The sequence below is a fragment of the Siphateles boraxobius genome, unplaced genomic scaffold (assembly GCF_051911475.1).
Source record: "Siphateles boraxobius isolate OS27281-9 unplaced genomic scaffold, OSU_SipBor_1 25, whole genome shotgun sequence".
Lineage (NCBI taxonomy): Eukaryota > Metazoa > Chordata > Actinopteri > Cypriniformes > Leuciscidae > Siphateles > Siphateles boraxobius.
In genome coordinates, this window is record NW_027508866.1 from 34,935,884 (window position 1) to 34,955,000 (window position 19,117).

At 37.4% G+C, this 19,117-nt stretch overlaps 3 protein-coding genes across 3 annotated transcripts in view; 2 read left to right on the plus strand and 1 right to left on the minus strand.

Moving 5' to 3' along the window:
* The first annotated feature begins 408 nt into the window (after positions 1-408).
* LOC143750579 (non-selective voltage-gated ion channel VDAC2) lies at positions 409-8,140 on the plus strand. Its single transcript, XM_077243729.1, has 9 exons — positions 409-550; positions 1,410-1,481; positions 1,577-1,626; positions 2,855-3,007; positions 4,731-4,783; positions 4,856-5,077; positions 6,256-6,406; positions 6,706-6,763; positions 7,254-8,140. The coding sequence occupies exons 2-9, from the start codon at positions 1,415-1,417 to the stop codon at positions 7,343-7,345; spliced, it is 846 nt and encodes a 281-aa protein (XP_077099844.1). The 5' UTR covers positions 409-550; positions 1,410-1,414; the 3' UTR covers positions 7,346-8,140.
* On the minus strand, positions 7,075-12,475 carry tor4aa (torsin family 4, member Aa). The gene is made up of 2 exons (XM_077243728.1): positions 12,338-12,475; positions 7,075-9,791 (listed from the first exon to the last, which is right to left on the minus strand). The coding sequence occupies exon 2, from the start codon at positions 9,789-9,791 to the stop codon at positions 8,562-8,564; it is 1,230 nt and encodes a 409-aa protein (XP_077099843.1). The 5' UTR covers positions 12,338-12,475; the 3' UTR covers positions 7,075-8,561.
* A 5,009-nt stretch (positions 12,476-17,484) lies between these two features.
* Positions 17,485-19,117, plus strand: part of brap (BRCA1 associated protein) — a 16,612-nt gene continuing 14,979 nt past the window's right edge. Inside the window, exons 1-3 of the mRNA XM_077243731.1 lie at positions 17,485-17,784; positions 18,312-18,479; positions 19,015-19,117. The exon at positions 19,015-19,117 is cut by the window's right edge and continues 81 nt beyond it. Coding sequence (XP_077099846.1) covers positions 17,706-17,784; positions 18,312-18,479; positions 19,015-19,117 — 350 coding nt within the window. The 5' untranslated portion in view covers positions 17,485-17,705. The remainder of the gene's footprint in view (positions 17,785-18,311; positions 18,480-19,014) is intronic.

Sequence of the window (19,117 nt, forward strand, 5' to 3'; positions counted from 1 at the left end):
TGTGTGTGTAATCAAAGTAGCATTATGTGAATGTGATGACATCTGCTGGTAAGTGTTTGTGTGTGTTTTTGAATAATAATGGAGCAGTGATGTTAATGGCCCTTCACTTTAACTGTAAACTACAACTTCTGCTTTCTCTCATTTGCCTGCATGAGTTCAAACAATAACAATAAACATGACAAATCCGACAGCACATCAAACCCGAGTACAAAACCATTCAAAACGTTACCACGGTGACCGCAATTTCCAATTTTTAAAATAGTTACTATGTATGTGCTAGAAATTATTGTAGTTTGGTGGAGATTAAGGTTACAATAAACTGACCACTTTGTTGTAAAAAAAAAAAAAAAACTTTTTTTTCTGGGGACTTTTATTTGGAAATCAATTTCGTGACGCCAGTGCGCATGCGCAGTTTGTCTCCTTCACCTTGTCCTGTAGCTGTTAGTGTCAAATCTTCTGAAACACAGGACACTCAAAAGCTTCTGTTTTCATTTAGCATCATCATTTTATTTTTGTCTCAACAGCAACAACAACAACAACAACATCCTCGGTATGAATTTATCATCCTGTTTCACTAGATTTGGCAACTTTAAACCATGCAGCTTTAAATATTATTGACCCAGTTAGTTGTGTAGTGTTTTTATAGCAGCATACATGTGTTAATGAGAAACAGAAACCAGCTCCTTTGCACAATCCCACCTTAATTCACATTAAAACACTTTTTCCTTGTCAGCTTTGTAATTTTTGTGATATTAAATATCCTTTATAATGATTGAATTAGCCCTTTCTGTGCATCACTTTAGGCTTTCTGCATATGATTAAGTCTTAAAGGCTTGATTAGATTATCAAGCTTGAAATCCCACCTCCTCATGAATAAACATGCTGAGCTGTTTTCTTTGCCTCTCAAGTGCCAGTAATACAAATATGTTATTTTACTAATAGAAGGAGTTTCTGTTTGATTACAGCATGCATGTCATGTCACTTAATACGCCTACCTATAGCCTATAGACAACTTTTTTTGAGGTGTCATAGGTGTGTTTAATGCCTTAAAATGCTGCCTATAGCCCATGTAATTAAAAAAGCCTCACTGATATAATCATGTAAAAATAGATGCACAGTAAAGGTTTCAGAATACAATTTAAAAAATGTTTTTACTTCATAGATGACATGAGTTGAGTCAGAGACAGGACGGGTTGCTTTACGAGGCTAGAAAATGAACAACTAACTGCATTCACACGTGGGTTTGGTTACTGACGATGCAGTTTTGTGGGTCTGCTCTATCTGCGGTTTGATCCCCTGTTTTTACTACTTGTGCAATTTATTACCTACGACACATTGATACCATGAAGTTTGTATTTATGATATTTAGTTCAGATCCACTGATATTTTCCCTCTGATTTATATGTCAGATATAATGGCTGTTCCTCCTGCATACTCAGACCTGGGAAAAGCGGCCAAGGACATCTTCAGCAAGGGTTACGGTAAGAAAACTCACTCCGCACTCCTGCAAATGATGCTTTTGCTTCACGAGACGATTTGCATTGTACAGTAATTAATGTGCTTGTTTTGTTTGCAGGTTTTGGGATTGTTAAATTGGACCTCAAGACTAAATCTCAAAATGGAGTGGTGAGTTAGTTGTTGATTTATTTGTAGCACTATTTTCCCCTGTGAAATTCACCTGAAAACATGTTGCCCAAAATAAATAAATATTATTATATATTAAAATAAATATTTAGATTTTTGTAATGAAACATTATTCTCATGACAATGAAGCAAATTTCATTTCTGTAATGTTTACTTGTCATGTATGTCTTTAATGCATCATTTTGGGAAATGCATTTAGATGGTAATATTATTGTCGGGGCGTTTGTGGGATTTGACAAGTTTCATGTGGTCACCATCACGCATCATTTACCATACAGACGGAACTGCTTGTTTATCTTGATGTCAGTTATCTGTGGGAAACTATTTTTACTTCAAGTGTGAATTCGTTTTTTGAATCATCTCTTTCTGACTACACAACCAACGTGAATTGAGTCGCATCCCATCAGCCCTGTGTTTCTGGGTCACATAAACTCAATTCTGTCACATCACTCGCCATCTGTCATCCGGTAATGTCACGAACCACCGGCTCACACACTTTAGCATAAAAGCCTACTGCTTTTATTCATCATTTTATGTTTTTAATAATGCACAAATATATACTTTCTGATCGATTCTTTTAGCTGATAATTATCAGTTATTGATAACTAAAGCTAAAAGAATTAAAAATCACTAATTGATAAAAGGTTAAATAAAATAAAATGTAAATATCAGATAAACTTAAAAAACGTAAACAAATATTAGAAATATGTTTGACTTGAAATACTTAGTTTGCTAAAACTGAAAAAATGTAAAACTAAACCAAAATGAAAAACTAATTAAAATGAGTAAAACTTAAACTAAAATAAAAAAGAAAATGGAAACTTTTTTAAATACAAGTTCATTCAAAATGTTAAATAATACTAAATAACAAAAACAATTAAATGTCCAAATATCAACTGATGAATTGCCCTTGCTGATATAGATAAAGATAATAATAGTGATGATTATATCAGAAATAAAAATAATAATTTTGCTAGACAAATAATGTCCAATATTATCCATCTATACTATTGTGTTTGTTTCTAGCAGATGCTAAGTGAAATTACAAACTTTGAAAGCTTCAAAATCAGGCATTAAAACAATATAATGTACATCTCAAAAATGGGCAACCGTCTTGTACTTTTGTAACCTGTACCAATAAAAAAACGAATTATAGTTGGGCACAGATACATGCCTAAATGTTTCTTCCTATTAATAAAATCAACTGCAGGAGTTCAACACATCTGGATCCACCAACACAGACACGGGAAAAGCCGGCGGGAGTTTGGAGACCAAGTATAAAATGAAGGATCTGGGATTGAGTTTGAACCAGAAGTGGAACACGGACAACATGCTCAGTACAGAAGTCTCTGTGGAAGACCAGGTCAGTTGATCAAACTCTCATCATGACCTTTGAGTTGCATAGGATATGATCAAAATGGTTCGTCTGGATAGTATTAAAATAGTCACTGTGATTTTGCCAAGACATGCACTTGATTCCTGAATATTTTGTTGATCCAGGAACAAAATAGTGAAATCTGGGAACAAGAAGTGGTCACTGTCTAGACTAACTTATGGAAAAAGGACAGCATTGTCTCTTAATTTTCTAAGACAATATAGGCGTCACTGCCCCTTTTTACACAAGGCTTCAGTGTTCACATCAAAACGCAATTTATTGTCAATAATTGTCCTCAGTTATTTATAACTTTCCACACATAGGAAGAAAAAGCTTCTGTTCTGAAATCAATACTGGTGTCTTTAGCTTTAGATACGTTAAGGTGCAAACGGGAATCATCACACCATATTACAAAATCATTGACAACTGGGCCGTGGGATGTTTCTCACAATGACTGTGTCGTCTGTATTTACTTGTCCAGTCATTTGTATGTAAAATATACAATAAAGGAGACAAAACGCGTCCTCGACGTGAACCTGTAGGTGTTATCAGGGGAGCTGAAAGACTACCATTTACTCTTACTCTTTCAGTTAAAAAGTCTAAGACCCAACCAATTAAATTAAAATCAAGGCCAAAATTGGGAATTAACTCATCTGCTAAAATATGGGGTTGTAAGGGATTAAAAGCAATTTAAAAATCTATAAATAAAAGCTTAACATGTGTCCTTCCAAATGCTTCAGTAAAGTTTTCTATTGCATCTTCAACACCTCGCTTTGTTCTATACGCAATATGGAGGGGGTCTAAAACATTCTTAGTTTTGACAACAATTTCTCTTTTACTATTTTCTCAAAGCATGTCATTATAAGGGATTGCTATTGCTTGATATTGGCCTGAAGTCATTTAATGTCTTCGGCATTGGTACCACCGTGGCTTGTTTCCACAGTTTTGGGACTCTGAATGTCTGAAAGATATCACAAAACACTGGGCACAATTGCTCAGCACAGACCTTAAATAAGTGCCCTCCAACATTATCTGGACCAGGACTTTTTCCCGTATTACAGCCCTTAAAAATCTATTTACAGCTGATTCATCAACAAAAAAAAAGTTATAAGCACAACCATAACTCATTTTAGATTTCAGAGACTCTGTTACTGAACCAAATTCAGGTGCATCAAATCGCGAGTAGAACCTATTTAAGTCATTCCCAGATAATTCAACTTTCTTGTTCCCACACCCCTTAGATCCATCATCCCCTTCCAAACAGAGCCGAAGTTATTCCTGCTCAGTTCTTTCTCAAGTTTTATTTTGCAATTTAACTTTGCTTTCCTAACTTCTAGTTTTATGTCCTTCTGCAGTTCATGTCTTTTTAGCCAAATCACCTTCATGAAAATGCCTTAAATCTTTCATTCAAAAGTGCTTTGAGAGATTTGGTGAACCATGGCTTATGGTTAGGAAATATTTTAACAGTCTAACAAGGGATAAGCATATCTTCACAAAAGGAAATATAACTACTAATAACACCTGTAAGTTCAGATATACCTGAGCAAGAATCGTAAAAAACATTGTGTTTTTTCTCTTGTCCCTCAAATCTGATTGGTTGATTGGAACACAGATGTTGATCCAGGAACATTTTGCACTTGTTGAAATCACATTCAGCGCATTGAATACCTGTCTTATGAATCTTGTGTCTTTTGTTGTGTTGTCTCCTCAGCTTGTACAGGGGTTGAAAGTGGCCCTGGATACCTCTTTTGTCCCAAACACAAGGTGAGTTGTTAGTGTCTGACGCATCAAGGTCGGTTTGACGATTTTGATCTTTGACTGTTATTTTCTCTTTAGTAAGAAGAGCGGTAAACTGAAGACCGGCTACAAGCGTGAGTTTGTCAACGTGAGCTGTGACATTGATTTTGAGGGTCCGGTCGTACACTCTACAGCGGTTCTGGGATACGAAGGCTGGCTCGCAGGCTACCAGATGGCGTTCGACACAGCCAAGTCCAAACTGGTGCAAAATAACTTTGCTCTGGGATACAAGACCGGAGACTTCCAGCTTCACACCAACGTGTAAGAATCAGAGAAAACAACACAGAGGTTTAGGGGTTTTAAAGTTGGTATGTATGCATATACTTGTATATGCATACATAAGTAACTTGATCCTAAAGAATTAGTTAATTACAGATCGATCTCTAATCTTACCTTTTCTGTCAAAAATACTAGAAAAGGCAGTTTCCACACAACTGTGTTCCTTTTTTAGAAAGATGGGTATCTGCAAGGATTCAAGTCAGGATTTAGACCATACAATTGTACTGAGACTGCTCTCATTAGAGTTACAAATGATTTGCTCTTGTCATCCAATCGTGTCTCTCTATTAGTGTTACTGGATCTTAGTGCTGCATTTGATTCTATCGACCACAACATCCTTTTGAATAGACTCGAAAATTTCATTTCCATTAGTTGAATTGCATTGGCATGGTTCAAATCACACTTATCAGTTTGTAGTAGTAAACAAAGAGATGTCATATCGGTCACAAGTTATGTATGTAGTACCGCAAGGCTCAGTACTAGGACCGTTGCTTTTTACACATAGTACCCTTGGGAGATATCATTAGGAAGAATAACGTTAGTTTTTATCATTTTCAATGTTTATTTTTGTGGAAACGAGACACATTTGTTCAGGGTTCTTTGATGAATATAAAGTTTAAAAAAAGAGCATTTGTATGAAATAGAACCTTTTGTAAATTATAAATGTCTTCACTGCGAATGCATTATTGCTGAATAAAAATATTATTATTTTTAATATCTTGCTTACCCCTTTTGGCAGTGTATCACAGTTTCCAGAAAAACTATGAAGTAGCATTGATAATCAGAAAATGTTTCTTGAGCAGCAAATCATCATATTAAAATGATTTCTGAAGGATCATGTGACACTGAACACTGGAGTAATGATGCTGAAAATTCAGCTTTGATCACAGGAATAAATTACATCTTAAAATGTATTTTCATAGAAAACAGTAATTTTAAATGGGATTAATATTTCACTATTTTTACTGTATATTCGATCAAATAAATGCAGCCTTGATGAGCACAAGAGACTTTTTTCAGAAATATTAAAAAATCTGAATTATTCCAAAATTTTGAACTGTAGCATTGAGTGCTACTGTGTGATGCAGGAGTGTGTGTGGATATATAGATAGTATACATGTATAGGATGTTGTAGATGAACTGTCATCATGTGTCACCAGTAATGACGGAGCTGAGTTTGGAGGATCAGTCTATCAGAAGGTGAACGATAAACTGGAGACGGCCGTCACTTTGGCCTGGACCACCGGCAGCAACAACTCGCGCTTCGGAATTGCTGCAAAGTACCAGCTAGATAAAGATGCCTCGTTGACTGTAAGTTAACAATCTTTACACACAAATGCTTGGCCAATGCATTGCAAGCATGTGGTTCAGTTGCATTTTACAGCAATGTGGAGAATGCAAATGCACACACGTGTTACATTATTCTGACACATTCTGCAACAACACATGAAACTAGAAGCATCTGCATACATGTACTTTTGTAAATTGTTTCAGGCCTAAACCTGCCTTTAAATACATGGAAAAGCTTTAGTGCGTGGAAGCTATATTATATTTTTTAAAGCTTGGAATGACCAACCTGACCATGATTTATCATTATTTTCTTATAACAGGCCAAAGTGAACAATTCCAGTCTGATTGGAGTTGGTTACACTCAGAGTCTTCGACCTGGTAAACATGTTATAATTATTGTTTATGATCTCTTGGGCATTTTTGCAGTATGTAAACTGGGCACAGTTTGTGAATTTTCCATATGCACAGAATACTCAATGACATTTGCCAAAATGTTCAATATTCAAGCTTTGTCCCACAATGCAATGCATTTCAGTGAAGAATGAGGCAGAAGTGATTTTTCATTTTATTAATTAGTTGAATATTCTGCTGGAAGTTGAGACATTATTAAATGTAATTAAAATTGATTTTTTATTTTTTTTCACTGAATTAAACATGCAACATAGTGGAATCATGTAAAAAAAAAAGTTGTATACTACCGTTTAAAATGTTTATTGTTGCAATATACATTTTCACAAAAAAGCAATTTTTCATGAATGTACAAGCATCACACTAGTTCTTCATTCCAAACATGTTTTCACTAGTGTTTTAGTTGTTTAAGATGTTTATTAAGCTTTTAATGTCTCATATTCTCTTTCTCATTGTCAAGGAGTGAAACTCACTCTCTCGGCTCTCATCGATGGAAAAAACTTCAACACTGGCGGACACAAGGTTGGACTGGGCTTTGAGCTGGAAGCGTAGCTGCCATAGTGCAAGTACTGAAGACGAGACACCTAGTTCTCATGTCGTCCCTCACAACCCTCCTGAATCACACTAGCACTCGATGACTAACAACACTTAGCGGCATGTTGATGGTTTTTGAAAGTCTGTGGGAGCAGAGTGATTCGATCTCAACCGGCCATAACAACTGACCTTCTAAGGGAAAAAATATTGCTCATTTATTTAACGAAGGTCGTATATTTACGTAGAGCGCCTGCAGCAAACCAAAATACAAAGTAGTGGTAGATTTGCAAGCATGGTAGAAAAATTTGGAGTGTTTCTCTTTGGAGATGGCAGTGCATGCTAAGCACTTACATTTGTTTTATCGCAATGAGTGAAGGTCAGAAATGGCATGATGGTTGTTGAGGTTATTTCCCACGATGAAGCATTAGAGTGACGCTGCACTTATAGAGCTTTAGGCATAGACAAGACTTACAGGAAACCGACAAGACAGCATGTGTTTTTTTAGAGCTTGCAACACTTTCTTATACACTCATTTATGATTAGAAAGCAAATGTAATGTGTGGAAAATGCCGCTAGCAACCCACTTTTCTGGTGTACAAAAGAGCAATTTGATCATTAAACACACTATGGGTACAGATATCAATGCATTGTACATAACAACTGCTTTTTACACACACATATATACATATATATATATATATATACACACACACACACACATACATACACACAAACTATTTTAACAAATTGTTGGTCTTTTTACCTAATTTTTCCAGTGGAAATTTAAATTCTAATAAACAAAGAACGATTGAATATTGTTTTGTGTTATTTACAGCTGTGCATGTTTCATGGACCTGCTTCACAGTAAATGTATGAGGACAAATACACTACCTTTCAAAAGTTTGGGGTCAGTACTTTTTTCTTGAAATTAATACTTTTATTCAGCAAGGATGCATACAAATTTTTCAAAAGTGAAAAACAGAAATAAATAACATTTTAAAATATATTTTGCAAAATTGTAATTTCACAATATAACAGTTTTTACTGCATATTTAATTAAACAAATGCAGCATTGGCGAGCAGAAGAGGGTTCATTCAAAAACATTTAAAAAATCTTGCTGACCCCAAACTGTTGACCAGTTGTGTATGTACAAAAAAATATGTTGAATACACACTGAAATTAAATATCATGGAAGAGTCCCTCACGTTGCTCATCTGCACGGCAGATTTTGTTTCAGAGAAGGTTTACTTTTGCCACAACCTGCCTGCATCCGGTGTGAGAAAACTCCTGTTCGCCAACTATATAGTACGATAGTTCTTCTGCAAGTCTTTCTACATGTGGTCGATCCGGGTAGAATCCTTCTCTGGACATTTCGTCAATAAAACAGTCCATTACGTGGCTCTTCTCCAAAAGCATGAATGGTAGGAGCTCTGCTTCCAGAAATAGCTTGTGGTGTCTTTGAAGATAACTGCGTAACCAAGGTGTCAGTTCCTGACTCAAGCTCAGATGCCCTGAGACGGAGACGCTGGAGTTGTGCAGGACGAACTTGGTGATATCTTCATGTCCCAGGTTGCTGATGAGGATGTAGATGGCATTTAAGTATTCATTGTTGTTTTGGGAATGAATCAGGTCTCGCAACGTGTCCAGCAACTCCCTGGGCATGTGTTCCACTTCATCGAAGATGAAAACCGGTATCTTCTCTGCATCCTCAGCTTGTGTGACCATTTCAGAAACGTGAGTGTCCAGAGATTTGGTGCATTGTGGGATATCGTCATCTGTTGGGCAATGGTGCAGCACAAAGTACTGCATCACCAACTCATCGCCAACAACTGAGCGGAAATGCTGAGCCAGTAATCGCCCAATGTGGCTCTTCCCAACTCCAGTAGGTCCATGAAGCGACAACACTAAAGGTTTATTGTGTACATAAGTTGATAAATAATCATGTAAATGACCCAGAAGGTGCTCTGTAACTTCCTGTTGGCCAAACACTTCCCTTTTAATGGTCTTCTCCAGGCCTTCTAGATCATATTTGAGCACGTGGTCGTCCAAGTTCTCAATGGCGTTGTAAATCTGTAGAAAGACAATGATGAACAACAAGTACAGGCAGTTCTTTGCACGGCTGCTCTCTTTTGCAGGCACGGCTCTCAAACTGCTGCTCGGATACAAGACCCGACCTTTCCTCTTTTTCTTTCGCTTGCGTGGGGAAGTGTGGTTGCTGGTTACAGGATCGTAAAGATTGTCAAAGGTGAAAACCTTTGGGCTGGTGGACCGTGAAGAAACGAAGCTCTGGGACGACACTGCTGCTATCTCCAGACGCCGTTTCTTCATGGCCAGGTACTTCTGGCGAATGCGCACCATGGTGCGTACGCTTGAGGAGAACTGGGAGAAACTTCCCATGCCATTTTCCTTCGTCTCTTTCGGTTGGTCCCCTCTCAGCCTGTCACTTGGGTCTTGTTCTCCCATCTGTGAAAGCAATGTAGAAATGTACTAAATATTATAAGAGAAAGAGCAGGAGAATTTGAGTAAACACCATGCAAAACTAAATAAATTTCAGATTTGAATGTCCACTGTCACCTTTTAGCCGACTAGTTTATACAGGATTTTCCAGCCATGGAAATAGTGGCAATGCAATATACATTAAAATAATAAACAATTGATTAAAATTAAACATTTTGTTTCAATGTTTATTTCTGTTCCACTAGCAACAATCTGCAGTAAAATGGCAATGAAACAATTTCACCATATGAACTGAATAGTTCTATTTGGAAAGAATGAAACATTCTGGTGATTTTGTAGGGGAGTGGATCTGCATAGAAAATAAATTAAAATCATAAATACAATGGAACAAAGATACAAATGCGCACATAGCAATACCGATGCTAAAACATATACATATATATATATATATATACACATATATATATATATATATATATATATATATATATGTGCATCCCTATATTTTTTTTGTATTCTTTATTTCTAACATGTGCACGGTGTTGCTAATAAACTGAATGTAATTTAAGTTTTGTTGCTTTTATGTGGAAATAAATATAATGAACAAGACACCCAAAGTACTTGTTATTCAATTCCATTCCAAATACGTTTTTATCAATCATTTTTACTTTAATACAGACATATATATATATATATATATATATATATATATATATATATATATATATATATATATATATATATATATATAATAAAATGACATCACATAACCCATATCACACCTTCAGAAAGTTTGGGAATATTCGCTCAATTTATACACATAAAAACATGGAGTTTTAAAATCAAACATTTTTAAAAGTGAACAATACATCACTGTTGTTTAAACCAATGAGCATTAAGCGGTGTCGTCAGCAAGTCGTTTCCCATCATGCTTTTGATCAACGCAGTCAGTGGAGAGCAAATGCGTGCGACTGCAAAATCTGACGTGTGCGCCTTGTGCTCGCAAGAGTTTTTTGACACACGTCAGCATGACATCAGAGCAAGGCAGACCGCACTCGGACACAATTCTAGCCGGCATGCATCTCGCGGTGATCGGGTCCGCGCAGATTTTGCTAATCTCAAACAACCCTGATGTCTCTCAGCCATCTTACTTTCTACAATCTTTCTTCAAATCTCCTTCTCGCTCACTTTCTCTCCTCCTCCATCACTTGTGGACATGCCCCCTACTGCTGATTGGCTACAAGTGTGTTGTGCTCCTCTGTCCAATTCATTTTCAATAGCGTTTCTCAGAAATTGGTTACTGCACCTTTAAAATTAAAGGTTCCTTATCGGCATGGATGGTTTCATTCATGGAAACTTCTTATTTCACAAGAAGGTTATAGTTCAAGAAGGTTCTTTATGGTGGAAAAAAGGTTCACTGATAGGTTCTTTGGGAAACCCAAAATAGTTCTTCAATGGCATTTATGTGATAACCACCTTCTGCAACCTTTTTTTAAAAACGTGTTCTAATTCGTTTTATTTTTAGCACGCTCACCTCAAAGTGATCGCATTTCCTGAATGACCATGAATAATTCTTAATGTAAACTGCATGCCTATTAAACTCCTTGCAAAGACATGTATAATTAGATTTTTTTTAAAATACATGTTTCAAGTTTGCTTTTTGTTCCACAAGCACAAAAGTCCAAATGCCAACTGTTTTTAGCGCACGTGTAAGTTTGGAGCAAAAACCAAACTTGCCACAAAAATTGAGAAGGAATTGGACGTTTCTGCTTCTGCTTCTCAATCTCTGCTTTGTGATGCATATTGCACCTTTATTCTGGTGCATTTGACAGTTTGCATTTGCCCACAAATGCAGCTAATGCAAGAATGGAGGCATGTTGTGACAATATCATTCACTATTTTCCAGCTGCATTCTCCTCCCCTGCAGGCTGAAAGTCTAGCGTTTACAACTACACACATGCAAATGATACTCCATTTAAACAAGTTTTATCTGCAATTAAAAAAACAAAAGAGCTCACTTTCAGGAAAAGGCATAGCCTACTATTGTCTGACCATCAAGTATCAAATGAAAAAAGATTCTTGCTCCTGAGAGACTTCTCTGTTTTCCCCCTACAATGAAACCTGCAGAAAGGTGTGCTTCAACACAAGGAAAGATCTTAAAACTCTCGTGAAAGCCTCTCAAACGGTATAAACAAAAGTTAGGTACAACATTCCACATATTCTGCTTTCCCTTTTACGATCCCCTCTGTAAAAAGAAAAAAAAAGAAGATATGGTTTCCTTCCTGGAAATCCTTTCCACACACACACCCCTTTTAGGAGAACACGGGTAATAAAAAGTGCCTCGTAGAATGTGCGAGATCAGACTGCGAGTTGGACGTCTCCCACCAGCTCGAGTGCGTTTGCAAACACCACTTAAATAAGGGAAGTTCAGCAAGACGAGGCAGTTTTTTCTGCTGCAGTGGTTAACATTTATCAGATGCAACAGGAAGACAAATGTAAAACTTGAGAAGGACAAACAGAGTAAATGCATTTTACAAATGGAATTGGCTTACCTTCAGTAAACACTCTGAATAACAGCTGGTGTGTGGTTTTGAAATATCAAATTCCTCTCGAAGCTTAACTGATGAGGAGAGGAGAGAAAGAGGAGGCGACTTCTCTACAGTCAGTCAGCCAGAGGCACATTAACACGCGAATGCGTTCAGCTCCTCCTCTCTATATCTATCAGAGTCAGACCATCCTCTCGTCCAAACCACACCTCCCATTCCCTCCATCACGCATTACAGAAACAGACCTTCTGATGCACCTTTCTGGGTTTAAAAATAGCTTGTTTGCACTTCATTGTACGTCATTTGAGAAAGAAAGAAATTTGGGAATTTAATTGTAGTTGCAATGTTGTTGGTGGAAAGTCACTATTCAAGACAAGTAATTGAATCCATAAAGTCTGTAGGTTTACGTAAGCAGCAGAGTATTTGTTTCATGTCTTTTGTACTATTTATACCTCTGAGCTGCTGTTTGAAGGAGTTCAGCAGGGTGGAGTTTTTGAGCAGGTGGTTTAGAGTTACAGAGAATGTGACCATGCAAATAAAGCAGCACTTTTACACCTCACAACATCATAGATTAGATGGACTGAAGAGTTTTCATATCTGATCAGTTGTGGTTTTCACTGTAGGTTTTTTTTAGAATGTTTAGAACATCTTAAATTTTATTCTTTTATAGAAACAATCAATAACTTTGAAATAATTATTTGTTACAAGCATTTTTTTCATTATATGTAGCCTACTTATGTATGCTTTCTTAATGCTTACATTTACAAATTAAGCTGAATTTAAATTTAAAGTCCCACTGAAGTGCCTTGAAACACTGTGCTGATGTAATTTCCACTGAAACAGGAAGGCAGGGGGGCACATATCAAATAGCTCCTCCCCTTTTTAAAAATAGGCAATAGCGTTTAGTTTATATCACAGCTCAGCCAGAGCCGTTAGGTTTGGTAAAGCTGCCGTTTCCTTCTAATCTTTAGCCGTTTCTCCTCCTAATCTCCTCCATAGTGCACTATGTGCCGTTCATGTAGAAAACAGAAAATGTGTGAAGAGTGACCGATTTCAGCTGTAGCTTCTGCGTCTATTTAGAGTGGAGCTTCAGATTCTAGAGAGCATTTGATTGGACTGAAAATCTGATGAGAAGCTGGGGCACGTTCAAGCTCAAACTGGTGTGCAACGTTTTGCAACGGATTAGGCCTACATGTTCCCTGGAAACGGTGTGCTACGGGGTTTTGAGATACGTTTTCTCTTGTTTGGTGGGTGTATCAAAAATGTCAGCCCAATCAGCAGCATAAACAACGTGGTATTAAAGAGACAGCTCGCACAATGGGTCCAAGTAAAGTAATTTACAAATGTGTCCTGCAGCTCGGTATACACAACAATTGAAGATATTAGAAGACACGTTTGTCGTAAGAGTTTTTAAGTACAAATGTGCATATCAACAGTGATCAGCAATAATGATTAGCCTAATACTCACAATACAAAAAAAAAGGTCATATAGATCACAATCTCGGAGGTAAGAAGTGGATTATCCTTCAGCGGAAATGTTTTGTCTTTTCATCCTGAAATGGGGAGCAAATGTTGGATCACAATAATTAGGAACCACAGTTTCCACAAATCCCTTCACTCGATTGGGATGTTCTCTTATATTCTTGTAGGATTGAAAATAATCCAGGATATTTGAAATGAACAAAGACATTTGCTTTTACTGTTTTCCACCCCCTCTTTCCATCCCAATGACATATTTGGAGTTCCTAAAGGCACCGAGGTGCTGATAGGGCTCAAGGCCTGTAGGCCAAATTTTCACACCTTTAGTACCATGGGGTAAATTGTAATTATCTGATTGGTCAGTTTGAATGTCTCACATTTGGGTTTTAGTCACATGGTCAGGGAAAGAATAAAAGAAGATCGTAACTGTTGCTCTGGCTCTTTTATGCTCTGGCTCTCTTTTATTTTCTGCGTCCCTTTCTTGTGGCTCTCTTGCTTTACCTCCTCTTCTCTCTCTCTCTCTCTCTCTCTCTCTCTCTCTCTCTCTCTCTCTCTTCAGGTAACATTTTACATATATGCTGGGTACAATTAATGGTATAAGTTATTATCATCTCATACATCTATTTTGTGACAATTTTAAGTGTAACCATAACCATATTTTGTCATTAAACCGTTTCAATTACAAAGGATGTGCTAACTAGTTTTGATTTGCTATTGACTTTGAAGTGCTACCTATTGCAATACAACATAGTCACTCTATAGGCTATAGCAACGCTCTCCCACATATTTAGCTATTGTAACTGCGCTTATTTACGTCGTTGGTATAAGTAGCAGTGGGTGGTAATAGACAAAAAATTTACAGTTTTCTACCATCTTGCTGACAACGTTTCTTTAGTGATTCGGCAGTCTTGCAGCCTGAACCCCTGAAGGAAATCCAGCCTTAATTTCTGGTCGGCAAGTGCAGTGACTGTAACCTTGAGTGTATTTTGCAGTATTAAACCCGTAATTATATACCGATTTCAACAGGGTCCAAAAATACCCTTCCGTTGGGGTACCTAGCACAGTGGTACGGTACTAAAGGGTGGAGCTAGACTCACTGCAGAACGCTGATTGGTTGACAGAGTATCATCACTTGCGCGTGCTACAAGGGGAATGACAACATAAGAAGCGCCATTTTTTAATATACAGTTGGAATATAATACTACGGTTATCGTAGTATTATATTATCGTAGTATTTTCACGAAATGTAGTTTAAAGAGTTTTTGAGGCGAGAATGTAGTTGTTTAAAGCTCAAATCTGCGGTTTATTTATAATGATTTATGATAATTTGATCCATTCCAGGGATCACCGGGCGCTCGGCGCTCATGTCCCCACCTGGAACAGCCTTTCCTCGGCTAGTCGTTCTGACGTTTGCCGCTGATAATAATAATTCGATAAATCGTTCCCTGGCCAATCGTTTTGGCTGAGGGTTAAGTGAAGTTTCATATATTTAGGCTATAACTTTTCCGTTGTAACGTTAACGTTAGACTAGCGTTGAATTTGTATATTTGACTGAATTGTTTGCTTTATTTGTTATTGTATAGCTTCTTGTAACATTACCTTTTACTTATACTTATATAATGGCTATTATTGATAAAATTGAAATTTAACAAAAAGAGATAGGGTTGAGTTTTGTCATTTTTTATTACAAGATTATCACTGTGATGTTGTTTATTGCAACATTTGTACAAATGCACATATTGCCTGGAATATGTTTAATATTTTTTTTTAATTTAAACGAAAAGATGTAGGGTTGTGTTTTATATTTCGTTTTGTTATCAATAGGCTAACGTTAAACATGCAGTGAATAAAATAATCAGGTCTATACATTGCCTGAACCACATTTGTGTGCCTATAATGTTTAAAATTTATTTAAATGAAAACGAAAAGAGGCAGAGTGGTGTTTTATAACATATTTCGTTTTATTGTTGCCTAAAATGTACATGCAGTGATGCTTTCACGAATGCGCTGTTCCATTTGGAGAATTACCGGACTCGCGTCCTCAGGAGTCCTTCTGCTGAGAACTTTACATACTTGGTATTGAGAAATGCCTAATGTCGGCGCTTGTCTTCTTGTGACAAACATGCCGAGAAGCAAGGACAAGATCTGCTGTATGCCATCCATTGGTGTTTACTTTGTCGCTTTCTTCTTCGCGTGAAAATGACGTTGATGGCTTCTTTCCGGCAAACACCACGCCTATCAAGTAGGGTACTGTTGGCGGTGGAAACGCTAGCTGGATCATGGTTTACTGACCCGAACCGAACCGTACTGTACCGTACCGTACTGCTCAGTGGAAACGAGCCATAAGGGGCCTAAAGTGTGCCAAGAAAACATCCCCCACACCATTACACCACCACCACCAGCCTGCACAGTGGTAACAAGGCATGATGGATCCATGTTCTCATTCTGTTTACGCCAAATTCTGACTCTACCATGTGAATGTCTCAACAGAAATCGAGACTCATCAGACCAGGCAACATTTTTCCAGTCTTCAACTGTCCAATTTTGGTGAGCTCTTGCAAATTGTAGCCTATTTTTCCTATTTGTAGTAGAGATGAGTGGTAACCGGTGGGGTCTTCTGCTGTTTTAGCCCTTCTGCCTCAAGGTTGTGCATGTTTTGGCTTCACAAATGCTTTGCTGCATACCTCGGTTGTAACGAGCGGTTATTTCAGTCAAAGTTGCTCTTCTATCAGCTTGAATCAGTCGGCCCATTCTCCTCTGACCTCTAGCATCAACAAGGCATTTTCGCCCACAGGACTGCCGCATACTGGATTTATTTCCCTTTTCACACATTTCTTTGTAAACCCTAGAAATGGTTGTGCGTGAAAATCCCAGTAACTGAGCAGATTGTGAAATACTCAGACCGGCCCGTCTGGCACCAACAACCATGCCACGCTCAAAATTGCTTAAATTACCTTTCTTTCCTATTCTGACATTCAGTTTGGAGTTCAGGAGATTGTCTTGACCAGGACCACACCCCTAAATGCATTGAAGCAACTGCCATGTGATTGGTTGATTAGATAATTGCATTAATGAGAAATTGAACAGGTGTTCCTAATAATCCTTTAGGTGAGTGTAGATAACCGTAAGACTAACATAATCATGCTGGAAGCCAAAAAAACTTAAATTTTGATTTCATGGGGACTTTAATTGTATATGTATATAGAATATAAATGATTTTGGAATAGGCTAATTTATTATTATCTGACTTGTTCATTTTCACCGAGCTTCACCAAGACAAATTCCTTGTGTGTAAGCATACTTGCCAAGAAATCTAATTCTGATTTTGACAACACATTGAAAATAATAATTATATACATTTTAATAATTGCAACATAATTATAAATATGCCATTATAGATGAGACATTTTAAAATTATATTACCATTATATCATTCACAAGTCTCTTATTATAAATCATCAAAAATTATACTAGGGTTTATGTTTTGAAATTATCCTCTTGCCCCCGGGATAAACGCTGTAATTTATCTTTCGTTCTCAAACATAATCATAAATATACCAAGATATATGACACATTTGAAATGATTTTGAAATGATCATATTATTCACAAGCCTTGGTTGTCTCTAATTATAATTTACCAATAATTGTATAAGGGCTTTTGTTTTGAAATTATCGTCTTGCCCCCGGAAGTAACGCAGTCATTTATCGTTCGTTATCAAACGTCATTGTTGTTTTCAGGCGTTTATCATTCTAATAATAAAGTATAATTCTATTCAGCGTTTATGGCATATAGTTCTGACGAAACGCCGTTAATACGGGTCAGATCTTGCGTTTGAATCCGTGTCGTGCTTCATGAGCTCGTGTTGTTATTATCAGGTGTTGATCCTCTGAACACATGAGTGTGTCTCTGGTTGTGATCAGACTCGAGCTCGCTGATCAGTCTGATTCCCCGCAGGGTTTTCATTACTGCGCCGGTGAGTTTCACTCGTTTACTGTGACATAACTGACATTTACTTTGTTTACCGTGTCACTGAATGATGGCCATATTCATATATCATCAATCAATCATGGTTGTATACAAAATGGTATTACCATGTTTTTGGATGTATAACAACTTACCAGGGTAATCTTAGAAGGAAAATGCAATGTAAATATTATTATTCTTAAAGGGACATGATATATAACACACACACGCACACAATACATATATACATAGATATAAACACTATGCACATATATATATGCATGCATGTATATATATATATATATATATATATAATTCAGAGCATCAAATCACTGACCTGAGCTAAGAGTATAGCACAGATACACAATGACAAGATGCTGAATATCATGATTATCTGATTTTTATGTTTATCCCATGATGCATCAGAATGAAGTGTTACAGAGAGCATTGACACACACAGTGTGTTTGAGCTTGTTTCTAGAATCTCTTTATGTTGAGTCGGGCTGCTGGTTTTTACTGGTGTCACGTGTCCCACAGTCCCAGAGATGTCTGAGGACGAGATGAGAGAGAAAGCTCTGGTCTCCGCCAGAGTGACGCTGGACGGGAGAACAGATGTTGAGCGATCAGCAATCCTCCACCAACATCTGGGCAGCCGCGTCATGAGCGACATGGTAATCGAGACTTTCCAGCCGAGCGCAGCTTCAGGTCAGTGAGTCACTCGCTTCCTCTGACACCAGTGGGCCAGTGATGGCAAGGTTATTTATATCACACATTTAAACATTATGGTAATTCAAAGTGCTTTATACAGAAAGGAATTCAAATAAAAGCAAGGGAAATTAACAGTTATAAATGAATTAAAAGAGTAAAAAGATGATACATTGATAAACTTATCATCTGGCAAAACACCGGTGTATCATATTTTTCACAACTACTCTGAGATTTTCTCATGGTGATCACACTGTGTCTGTGGTGTTCTTTCGCTGCGGCTAAGAAATCTATTGGACGTCTCCGATGGACCTGATTTTTCCCTAAAATCGGACAGGAGCAGCTCTAGGACTGACCTCGGGTTCTCTGCCCCATCAGTCCAATCCCCAGTGATTTGTTCTGAAGCTCTAGGAATGGAGTCGGTCCAGTCCGCACCCCACAGAACCTGGAGTTTAATTACACATCAAACTCACTACTCCACCACCAGCACCACCAGTCCGTTAATGAGTAAACAGACTGTGTTTTCCTCCATCAGGAGCTGAGGAAGGGAAAGAAGACCTGAAGTCCACCGCAGACGTAAACGAAGATGCCAAAGATGAAACGAGCGAGAGCACGACTCCAGACTCTCCCTCTAAACA